Source organism: Berghia stephanieae, chromosome 6 (genome assembly GCF_034508935.2).
Source record: "Berghia stephanieae isolate SIO BIC M18660-M18661 chromosome 6, UCSD_Bste_1.3, whole genome shotgun sequence".
NCBI lineage: Eukaryota > Metazoa > Mollusca > Gastropoda > Nudibranchia > Aeolidiidae > Berghia > Berghia stephanieae.
The window spans coordinates 66732123-66744734 of record NC_088365.1 but is presented as its reverse complement, the minus strand read 5'-3'; the positions used below and the strand labels follow the sequence as shown (position 1 = coordinate 66744734).

Here is a 12612-nt window from a genome sequence, read left to right as displayed (position 1 = left end):
ACTTGAGTTGAGTTGATATGTTTTATTGAGGAGAATGAATATAGAATTTTAAAATGACAAAACCCGAATGTCATATTTTTTTATTTGTTTGGCTTTAATTTGACTTTTTAGTATCTGGGTCATCCCGACATCATATTGTTTGGAGACGATCGGGCATATGTGACAAAAATAATTATGTCTGTAACTTTCATGAAAATGGGGAAAATGCACTTTGGCATTCTGGCATTGATATTCATTTTGGCTTTTAAAAAATAAAGATGGGAAAATACAATGTTAATAAATAAAATAACTTGGAGCCGGTGATAGGCAGTTTGGTTATTATAAAGCTGGTTAGATGAGTTGATATCATAACATTTTTGTGTTTACTTTTTGTTTTATAGATATGGCACAGTCTGTCATTGCTTTCGTCGTTCTAGGCGATTTCTTTTTAAATTTCATTTTGTAAAATAAAATTGCTTTATTTGTCAACTTTAATCTCTTTTTGTTCTTTTTTTCTTATATTGCGTTGCTCATGGCTGGTGTGAGATTGTTAATAACATAATTTCAAAAATATAATTATAAGCATTCCTTTCACTCTTAAAACATTTGAGTAAAATAGATCTTAAAATTTAAACTGTAGAATGATGATGTAGAACGATGATGGTTGATTATGTAATACTTTGATTTGAGGATTTGCAGGTTTATTCTTATTGCATTGACTTTGGAGAAGAAAAAAAAAAAAATAATAATAATAAAATAATAAATATCCAAAAACAAATCCAAACCTTTTTGTTCAGCTGTAAATATCAGCCATTGAATTATGACTGACAAGATTCATACAAATAACGAGTACGAGACATATATTTTTATCAATTTACATCAAAGATTATTTTTCTTAGAAATGCCTCCTGTTTCACAACCTTTAAAACAATAGAGTTACATAGACAGGCCTTGCTCAACCCTCTGATTTCCATCCTTGCTCTGTCGACCAATTACAAAACGTGTTATGTAGTTATAGTCTTAAATCTTTACCTTCATATAGATTAAAATGACCTTGAACATATCAACAAGAAGTCTCAGGTTTAAGTTTCATATGATGAAGTAAAAGTCATCTGGCCAAGATGGAAAAAAAGGCATTTCAGATCTGCCTACTATTATAAACAATTCGAAAAATTACGAAATTTTGGCTCCAATTTCAGAACTTCATGAGCATCTCTACTCTAACTCTAAGTCACTAAAACTTATTCGAAATAAAAGCTGATGCCATACTACATAATTTTAAAGATTTTAAAGTGTTATTTAGTCCTTGTGAGGGTAAATTGGTGATTTTTAAAGTTAACTTTTATAGCTACTACAATTTTTATGTCCTACAAATGACGAATTAAACAAATTTCGAGTAGGCATGTCTGTTGTTTGATCGTACATCAACTACAACACAGAATTACAGTGAGAGGAAAGATTCATAATGTGAGAGATAAGATTGCAAATGGGAGAACAGAGAGTAATGATAACTTTGTAAGAGGGAGGGGAGAGGGGGAGGGATTAAAGCACAAATAAAATATGTAGATTCAAAGTTAAATTCTACATGAATTGTGTGAAGAAACGTTTTATCATAGTTTTTAAATCAATTATAGAATGCAATGTAGATTATAACAGCACTACACAATATCAAATAACAAGCCTTAATTTACATGAAAAAATAGTAAAATGAGGAAAGGGGTGGGGAGAGGGGATTCTGAGAACTTTGTAAAATGAAAAGTGAATTTGTAAACATTTCATCCGAGAGCAATAGTGATAGAATTGAAATTTTATGAAATATTATGATAAGGAACCAAGGCAGCTACAGGCCGTTTGTCTTCCCTCTGCATTTCCGAGTCGTCTTCGTCCTCACCTTCATCCTGAGGTTTAGCCAGTTCATAGCCTGACTCATACACCTCCATGCCTATCATGACAATAACCACGATGTTTTTCACGATGAACAAAGACACTTCCTCTCCTTGCTTGTGCCACATGAAGATTCTCAAGAACAGAAGTGGTCCATTGATGGCAGCGATCTGAAGGACTCGATACAACGAACGAATTGTCGTTGGCACGGGGTGGACTCCGAAATGACTTCCACTGAGGATCATTAAGGGTGCCGTGGAGAAGATGATGTTGAGACTGGCAATGACGATGATAGCGTATTCAAAGACGTCCTCTAATGAATCCTTGCTTTCTTTATTGAAAAAAATACTGAAAATATCCACTGAGTCCATCAGATCAAAGGGAACCATGATGGTCAGACCGTTGATGAGATTTCGAGCTGGCGTTCCAGGCAGTGCCCTGTGATGGGCCGAAATCATCAGGATGAATTGGATGCTCGATAAGGCAATCGTAAACTTCAACATGTTGGTGCCGAAGAAGACGCCTTTATCAATCCTGTAGGCAAAGTTCTTGTAGATAAGAGCCACTCGAATTGTCAGCATCACGGAATAGACCAGCCAAGCAAAATACGACAATGGGAAACTCCCCGCATCCATGAGCTTTTTGTTATTTTTCCCTTTCAGCTGCGATGACAATTTCATCTGCTCCACGATTTTCAATTCTCTGTATGAGATGAAGAATGCGACCAGAAAGCTGAACATGACCGCAACGTCTGCAGCAATCCAAAAGAACCAGCTGTGACTGTTGTAATGGACGAGGTAGTAATTCAGTATCCCCCCTTGTATCATAGCCAGTAAAATGACCAGCACGCGAGACGGGAGGTATGTGAATTGTTCACACATCTGCCGACCTCGGTTCATTTTCTTTAGGTATTCACAATATATACACAATCCAAACCTCAAATTAATGAAAAATTATCCAGTATTAGTAAATTATCTTCTCTAGGCAGATGTTTTTTGACAACGCAAAAATTATTGTAGAAATATGAAGGAAATTCCAGTGTATCAATCTAGGTCAATTGATGAGAATATTGCTTGGCTGGCCTTACTCCGTTATGACAATGATGAGGTTTCACTAGCACACCATGCCTAGAAAGAGTTAAGAGAAAAATAAAACATATACAGCAGCAGTCAAACTTTTTTAAAAATAAAAAAAAATTTAAAGCATCACAGATCATTTTATAAAACTGCATGCACATAATATAAAAGTTACAAAAGTAGGAAGCAGGCACTGGCGTGAGATTAAAATTTGAAAAGATATGAAGGAAACAGTGCCAGACAAAGCAGAAAGAAAAATATAAGAAAAAGCCTTCCCAAAAGATCGACCCTCAGACCTTTTGATTACTAGTCAAACGCACTACCATTACACCCAAAAGTGACATAGAATTTGTAATTTGTTGATAATCAAAGTAAAGACACAGGGGGTCAGAAATCTGGGTCATCCACTTTTACCAGAAATCTGGGTCATCCACTTTTACCAGAAATATGGGTCATCCACTTTACATTTTTTCCTGCCAACCAAATCAAACGTGCCAAAGTACAACATTCTACCTTTAAAGCTTATACTTTGATATAGGGAATTTAGTGAGAACTAATCAATTTTAAATTGTGCGGCTATGTGGTCTTGTGGTATGACACTCTCATTTGGGTCCAAGCCGCGCTCGGTGCATAGTCGATAGTCGAGTCCTTGGAAAAGGCTCTTTACTCACACTCACCATCCTCAGGTGTAAAATGGGTACCTGGCCGCTAACAGTGTTGTCTCTGTCTGAAAAAAATTATAATATCGTCTAACAGTACAGGTGTCGTGTCCCGCCCTACATTATAAGTGTCGCTGTTGGCCAGGAACCCCTTGTAAAGTGCTTTGAGCACATTTAGTGGATATTGCTCTATATAAAAGCTCAATTATTTTTTTATGCAAATGTTTCCATATGGCCTGCTGGAAGAATAAATGAAACTTTATGAGAAAGCACATTGAGCATGGTAAATCAATGGAAATGTGTTATATAATATAAAAGTTCATATTTATATATTTTATTTTTATCAGAAGTGTTGACAAATCCATGAGAGTTTTGATGTATAGACCAGTTCGGTCTGACATCAAAATTCACAACATTTATGAGAAAAACATAACAAATTTCAACAATTTTAACAATTTTATTGTATATAAATAATTTGTTAACATAGCACATGAATAGCACATGTATCAACATGATGAAATGAAATTGCAATCCGCTCGACAAGATGGACAGAAAATATTGAATAAAATCGATTACGTTATAACTTTTGTTCTCACCAAAATTATTAAAATTATATTTTTTTAAATGTCGTCATCTTCTTTTTAATTTTAAAAAAGAAATAATCTGAAGCAAAGAGTTAAATCTTATTGAATTTATTCCTTCAATATTTGTCGTTATATTTATAGAAATTGATCCCATGAACTTACAGATTTCTTGTTTTCTATCTTCTTCTTCTTTCTAATCAGGCTGCATATAACTATATCAGACAATGGTTATCTTTATAAACGATTCTTTCACAACAACAACAACAACAACAAAAACAAAACAAAACAAAAACAAAAACAAAAAAAACATCTTAGACATGGATAAAAAACATTATCACCATGAACACTGGGAAATCGAAATACTCTTATCTGATAACATCACGTTGAAAGATTGCTTAATCAAAGATTTTTATTTGTTTTTTGTTTTTTTAACAACGAAACAAAAAAAGCCAGTGGAATTCTGATAAGTCCAAACTGCCGGACCAGAAATATTGATTGACTTTATCCATAATCAAGGGAACATACTTAGATAGAGAACAGAAAAGTTGAGACTGATAAGTGGTGTTGACTTTATGCAGATTCCACTGTAATCTGAAATAAAAACTTTCAATAATGAATATATTAAATCAAGTTTTGTTCTATTTACAAAGTTTGATCATCAATGAATTACCTGTTTTCATCCTTTCTTTCTAGTCAGGCTACACATACAAATAGATCAATACTATAGTGTGTGTGTGTGTGTTTGTTTTTTTTAAATTATTATTGACACATTTCAGGTTTGAATAACTCGAGAGCTATGTAAAATTTCATCAAACGGTTTTTTGCCACATGTGCAGTATATCCAAGTTTGGATTGATATAAGTTTTAACACTGTGCGTCCTTTGGTAGCTGACATATGACGTTATCAGTAGCAAATGGAAATATGACATAAATCGTAATATATTTTGGCTTTGTCCGACATGATACTCGAAAGTATTTCATTTAACATGACAATCTAATTAAATCGATTTGGAACATAACCTTGACACTTTAAAATTCTTTTGTATACGACGTCATCATTGATTGTACTAGTGATTACGATAACAATTTGGGGTCTTACGCAATGATGGGAATCCTTGGTGACGTCAGTTTTTATGAACACAAAACAATGAGACGGGAAAATTGTGGTGGTCACTTTGAATTGGAAAATTGCTCAAACACATGATCGCAAGTAAGATATCAGAAAAAAAAAAACTTCAATAAATTTGGATTGATGTGTTGAAAAACAACTGTATGTCTTTGAGGATATTCTTGAGTTATTCAAACCTGAGATGTGTCAATGATTAAAAAGAAATACATTATAAATTACGATTTATGTCAAAATTACCCTATCCTCCTCATGACATCATAACTCAGCTACTAAAGGGCGCACAGTGTCAAAACTTATATCAATCAAAACTATCACTTTTGAAAATCAGAATTATAGAGACAATGGCGGAATAGTACAAAAAGGAAGAGTGAAAATAGGAATGATTCCACCAAAAGCGGAAAGGTTGGCAGGTCTGATATGAATAAAGTCAACCTTGCTTAGAGTCAACCAATCATTGTGGCCCAGCGGTGTTGGCGTTATCAGGATTCCACGGTAGAAATTTACCCAGAGTTTTATATTCTTTTCAAAGTGTGGCTTGGTGCTGCAGCAGTACAGTGGTCTCATCTTTTCACAAAAGTCAAGCAATGTTAAGCATGGTCAGTGGTTGGATGGGAGAGCGGTTTTGGAAAATTCTAATCCAGATGATGTGTCCTTGGATAAGGCACTTTATCATGCATTACCCCACTTGACTCAGATGTGAATGAGTACCTGGCTATAGGCAGCGATGGACATTGTAAGAGCGTTGGTAAAAATAAAAAAAATTAAAAAGGATGCCCAACAGGTAACTGGTACTGTATGAAATGGGAATTAAATGGTATTCCTTAATTTTTTTATCAGTCAATAAGAAAAAGACAAGTGATGTCACGAGTCTGAGACAAATCAATACTGTCTGTTATCTTACCATAGTGTCAAACTGCTTTTATCACGCACAGGTTATCTCAAGCTGATATCTAATGATATCTGTTACTAATTTGTGATCTAATTTTTCTCATACCCTCCCCAACCACACCACCCCCCTCCCTCTCCACCACACTCCCACATATATGCGGTTTGGTTGGGATTATTTTTAGTGGGGGGGGGGGGGGGGGGTGATGGAGGAGGGTATTTTGATGGAAACATATATACATTATGTGATATTTTTGTGGTAGGGCAAAAGGTCCTGGGTTCGAGTCCCACAATAAGCAATGCATAATAAGTTATTGAAAAGGGCTCTTTACTCATATTCTCTCACTGTACTCAGGTGTAAAATGTGTACCTGGGCATAAACAACGTTGTCTCTATTGGAGAAAAACATTGTAATATTCATTTATCACCTAACAGGTGTCATGTCCCATCCTACATATTAAGTGTTGCTACAGGAACTAGGATGAAACTTATCTATGCGGGATAGTGAAGGGTAACAAGATCTTACAAAGGAACCGTTGAAAAGAATTATGTAACACTATTACTAATAGATCTGTGTCCTATCAAAAGGAAGCAAGCAATCACGACAGTCCCAATATCATGCTACAGAAACTGGGATAAAAATTAACAATGCTGGGTATCAAGATTATATGGAGGAACTGTTGAAAAGAGTTATGTTATTCTATTATGTTATGTTATTCTGTGTCCTATCCAAAGGATAGAGCAAGTGATTGCCACAGTCCCTATATCATGCTACAGGAACTGTGATAAAACTTATATCTACGCAGGAAGGACTCACAACTACACCATGTGCAAAGTCGTTAATTTTAACTACTTAACTACCTTTTTAGACGTGTCATCATGCATGGCACTTGGCACATGTTGTTGTCATCAACACAAATGTCACACATGTATTTAGAAAAGTGAATGGAGCAGGCACTTATATTGACAATAACAAGAAATGAAGTGAGTGGAAAAGTGCGAGAGGACAATAGAGAATAAAAACTTTTGAGTGACAAGGCTTTGAACCCACGACCCTTAGCCTACTATTATGGCAATAGGAAAGACAAATGAGATGTCAAAAAACTGGGTCCTATCTCACTGAAAGTGTAAATAACTCTTCTCAAGGAGTGAATATGTATACCTTGTGAAATTGATCTTCTGGTTTCACAGTGATGGCATCTTATTTTCTAGTCTAAATAATATATGCTGGTCGTCAATAAAGATCATCCATCCTCGCTTTTACGTCCCATAATCCTTAGAATGTACCTATTACTAAAATAGTTGTGCCACTTTATGATTCAATATGTAACCTAGTCATTATTTGTCCTCCGTAGGACTGGTTACATAAACAACTCCCAAGAACTTTTAACCAGAAAAGTAGGTGTGATGTAACCATTTTTCTTCCATATAATTCCACTTGGTTGCAAGAGGGATGCTCAAGGGTGGATTTTAAAGTTTTTATCTTTAATTGTCCTCTGACACTTTTCTACTCACTTCATTTCTTGTCACATGTGTAAACGTGCCAAGTATGGCACTTGACATGCGTTGTCATCAGCACCAATGCCACATGTGTGTACATTTAAACAAGGATAGACAAGGTAGTTGATACGCATTGACAACAACACACATGTCACATGTGTATACACACAGGATAAACAAAGGATAGGCATGGCAGTCGGCAAGCGTTGCCATCAACACATGTGTGAAATGTGTACTGTACACACACAGAATGACAAGCTCAATATTCATTAAAAATTAAAGATCTCAAAGTGCTTAATAATGTGGTCCAAGCCAACAACAACACTTACCATGTAGGAAGAGACATGATGCCTGTCAGGCGATATTATTTTGATGAAACTTAAAATGAAACATTATTTTTAAGACCTATATTATAGAACCCTTTCCACACAGGAGCTGTTGATTTTTGTTTGTTTGTTTGTTGCTTTAGGTCTCTTCCAACACAATTGAGGTTATATGAGAGACCGCTGAAACAAAAAAACAAGCAATCTAACAAAAATAGTACAAATGTAAATCAAAATCATAACCTAAAGATATCATAAGCTAAATTATAAATAACCAAGAACAAACAGGCAGAAGATTTACAGAAAAAAATATCTCCTGTCAAAAATACAATCACAAACCAAAGAAGCAGGATAGGCTAGTAAAGAGAAGAAGAAACGACATCACTATCGGATCGTACACCCATGCGAACATCATAGGTATATGATTCAAGGGTGATGCTCCCATCCAACCACCCGCGAGCTGTTGATTTGTGACACTGTGATCAATATCTTGATATGAAGACAACTGGCAAAACAACAATATCTTTATACCTTGTTCTAGTCTCGTCATCTCAATCTCAAACATCCTATTTTCCACCCTCGCTTTTGGAAAATGTTTAGTCAACCGCGGTCAAGACACCAAAATAAGTTAAATTTTTAAGACATATTTTAGATGTGCTCCAGTCTGAATAGTCTTTCGTGGCTATTCGGACTCAAATTCCAATGCGCATGTGCAATCAGTAGATCTTTTGGACTCAGTCTGAATAGTCTCCCATGATAGATTTATTTCAATTATTTATAATTACATAAAAATAATGATACATTGTATCATACAATCATCACCTATCCACGGGTAGTCTAATCCCACTATATTTGACAAGAAAGACTAAATCATTGATCAATTGGAAGTCCAGTCAGAAATTAAAAGAAAAGAGTTAAAACTCTTTAAAAGTACGAAGTGGTTATTCAGAGTCGACTCTGGATAACTGTAGGCAGTTATTCAGAGTCGACTCTGGATAGCTGTAGATGGTTATTCAGAGTCGACCCTGGATAACCATGTGTACAGATATTTAGAGCCGAGTAGCCTATCGAATTATCGAGTTGAGTTCTTGCGAGATGAGTTTCTTTCAATTTGATACCAGTTTACTACGGTTATTTTGTGACTTTGGCAATTTTAGTGCCAAATTCTTAAAACTTGGCGATTTTTCAACTTCAGTTTCAGTCGCTAAAAATAAGAATCTTTAATCAATTGCAAAACATATTCCATCAACAAAGCAAATTTAAATTAGCTTATAAACAACCATTTCTTAAATCGATCAGCCTAACTTATTATCTCTCTATTACCAAATGATATCTATAAACCTAATATGAAGATAGAAGGGTGGCTGAGAGAGAGAGAGAGAGAGAGAGAGAGAGAGAGAGAGAGAGAGAGAGAGAGAGAGAGAGAGAGAGAGAGAGAGAGAGAGAATTAATGAATTGATTTTTATTTTTTTTTAAATTGTTTTTAATTAGACACAAGTTGTAATGAATTCTATTAACAAATTCAGAACAATCAAACACAAAAACAAAACAAAACTTAAAAAGGAAGAAAAAAAATAAGACACGCTTTTAAACCTTATAAAATCGTCAAATGAATGTATTATCTGTTACAGCTAAAAAGTACACAAATATTTACATCCATTTGCTTTGCTCCATCCCCTTCCCTTTCGATCATCTTCTCATTCATGGCCACCATGTGTCTTGTGCTGCCTTTGACATCTAGACTAACGTCATAAATAAAGGAGTGTCACCAAAATTCATGCAACTGAGCAGAGGTGTCAAAAATGATAGAAGGCATATTATTGTTTTTTTCCCCCCTGAACTACCACTGAGCAGAAAATATTTGACATGACAAAAAACAACGGAACATTTATGAACAAATCCTAAAATCCCAGAAATCCGCGGAAGATTATCATCACTGGTCCCCACTATATTTTTTAAAATATTTCTTTGTTTTTGTTTTTTTTGTTTTGTTTTTTTTTGCAAAATCTCGACAATTTGCAAAAAATTGCAAATTTTGCGGCCGCAATGCAAATCACCGATGCAAAAAACTGCCATGACAGAAGAGACAAGAAAATACGAAAAAGTAAAACGATTTTTACCCGTAGGGTTAAACAGAGGTGGGAGAGAAGAAAAAAAACAAACAGAAAAACCGTGTGGTTGGTAACTGGAAGATCATCACTCATAACTGTCTACAGTTATTCAGAGTCGACTCCCCGACTCTGAATAACTGTAGACAGTTATTCAGAGTCAACTGTCTACAGTTATTCAGAGTGGACTCCCCGACTCTGAATAACCGTAGACAGTTATTCAGAGTCGACTCTGAATAACCGGAGAAAGTTATTCAGAGTCGACTCTGAATAACCGCAGCCTTAAAAGTAACAAAAGTCAGTCAAAGTAACTGTGGTCCAAAGGAAAAGCTTGTCTAACAACATAACACAATGCCCCAAACAAAAACAGGACGAAAAAAATAAAAATTTAATATTAAGCCCGAAGTAGGGGTATGAGCATGAGAGCTGAGTCAGTGTGATATATGGACAAAACAGTATTTCTCCTGAACTCCTTTTCTATTTCTTTATCAGTTCCACCTTCTGCCCGCATTGTCACCCCCCCCCCCCCCCCCCCCCTCCCCTTTGTATGCGCACACACATTCACATTGAAGTTTCAGTCCGAATAGCCACGGGAGACTTTTCAGTTTCAGACTTGAGTCCGAATTGCCATTCGTTCAGAAGATGATTAACGATGCCAGTGGCCAGTGGTTCTCTACCACTCAACAACCAATCAATTGATTCTGATTCTGTTTCAGTCACCCTTCAACTTCAACCCTCCCTGTCTCTCTCTCTCTTTCTCTGTCTTCATCTTTCATGGCTGGACTGGCTGGATCATTGACGAATGAATCATTAGAGAGAATACCCACCATCATAATCATAATGATTATTTTATTTTAGTTGTGGAGTGGTAGTGGTAGAAGTAGAACAAGAATAAGTGAATTAAGGATGAGAAACAGAAACATTTGGAAACAAATTAAAGTCAAATTAATGTCACGTCAGACACAACACTACAAAATACATAGCTTTGCGCATACCTCAGTCCATTATTGCCATTATGTCACAGATATGAATATGGGCCTGATCTTGTTTTACCTTTCATCGACCATCGATCTAGCCTAATCACTAACCCTCACCTGTTCCCTGTTGTTTACATTTCATTTTGAGTATTCGCCACAAGACAAGAGGCTGTGCGGACTACGTTGAGTCGATGATTTATTCAATGCTAGATACCGTTTAAAGAATGTTCCGTAAAATGAACACATCGCGATATTCATGTCTACTCACCAATGCGTGTAAATGATCCGCAGGTGTATTCCAATGCCTTCAGGCCAGTGGATAACATGACAAAAGACTGGAAAATGGGCAATCGCTTGTAATGTAGGTCACCTCACTGTTGCTGGTTGACCTTTGCCCTTCGGAAACCAACTCGACAACGTAAACAATCCATCTCAAAGACCCAACTACGTAAATATTGCATTAGACCAGGATGGCAGCACTTGACACAGTCGTCAACGGACAGCTATTTGCGACGTAAATTATGGAATAAAGTTGTTGAAAGTGATGAGAGCAGCAATTCAAATAGAAACAAAAATAATAATAGATTTTAAAAAACACCAGTCATTCGAACAATAATAAAAAATAAACAAATAAATGAGTGTCCGACAAAAGTAAAATTTATTTCTTTTCGTTGTTTTGGAAATAATATTCTAAAACCATTTCAAAATGTCCATGATTTCGGGAACATATTAAAGTAATAATAATAATAATAATAATAATAATAATAATAATAATAATAATAATAATAATGATGATGATGATGATGATGATTACTACGATGATAATTATGATGACAATAATGATGATGATGATGAGGAGGAGGAGGAGGAGGTGGTGGCGGTGGAGGATTAGGAGGAGGTAAAAGATGACAAAGTTGGCACAAAGACGACAGAAGACTCACTAGTGCCACTCATAGTAGTTATGAAGATAAAATAGGTTTACTCTCGAGCCAAATCAAAATATCCACAAAACGTGCTCAAAGCGCTATACAATGGCCGTCTATCGAACAACAACATTTAACATCTAGAAGAATACATTAACCCCTATTAGGCGGTATGACTGTAGGTACATTGTATTTTCCGGCAGCGACAACACTATTTACGGCCAGGTACCTACTCCTTTTTACATTTGAACACGGTAAGAGAATGTGAGTTTAGAGTCTTTGCCTTTTCTAAGGACTCAACTATACACCGCTCAATCCCACGACCCTCCGATCCGAAGTCGAGTGTCATACCACAAGACTAGATAGTCGCATACCATTTATTAGATGGATAGATAGTCAGATCTGCTGATATAACATCATGCCGTGGTGACCAACAGTCGATGTCATACTCTCAACTGCACCAAATAGAACCCCCCCCCCCCCCCCCCCGTTTATTCTTTTTCAGAATTTTTGCACACACACACCCCCCCCCCCCCCCCCCCCGAAGCTTAAACGCACCCCCCCCCCCCAACCCCCCATCCACCC

General features: G+C 36.0%; 1 protein-coding gene across 4 annotated transcripts; it reads right to left on the bottom strand.

The window, feature by feature from the left end:
* Positions 1 to 437: 437 nt before the first annotated feature.
* Positions 438 to 11511, bottom strand: LOC144975497 (transmembrane protein 121B-like). Of its 4 annotated transcripts, XM_078919649.1 has the most exons (4): positions 11373 to 11477; positions 8026 to 8202; positions 4708 to 4773; positions 438 to 2990 (listed from the first exon to the last, which is right to left on the bottom strand). In XM_078919649.1, the coding sequence occupies exon 4, from the start codon at positions 2760 to 2762 to the stop codon at positions 1788 to 1790; it is 975 nt and encodes a 324-aa protein (XP_078775775.1). In that variant the 5' UTR covers positions 2763 to 2990; positions 4708 to 4773; positions 8026 to 8202; positions 11373 to 11477; the 3' UTR covers positions 438 to 1787. The 4 variants fall into 4 exon arrangements, with proteins under 4 accessions (XP_078775775.1, XP_078775774.1, XP_078775771.1 ...); XM_078919648.1 differs by lacking the exon at positions 8026 to 8202 and having other exon boundaries at positions 11373 to 11511; XM_078919645.1 differs by lacking the exons at positions 4708 to 4773; positions 8026 to 8202 and having other exon boundaries at positions 11373 to 11511.
* Between the last annotated feature and the right edge of the window lie 1101 nt (positions 11512 to 12612).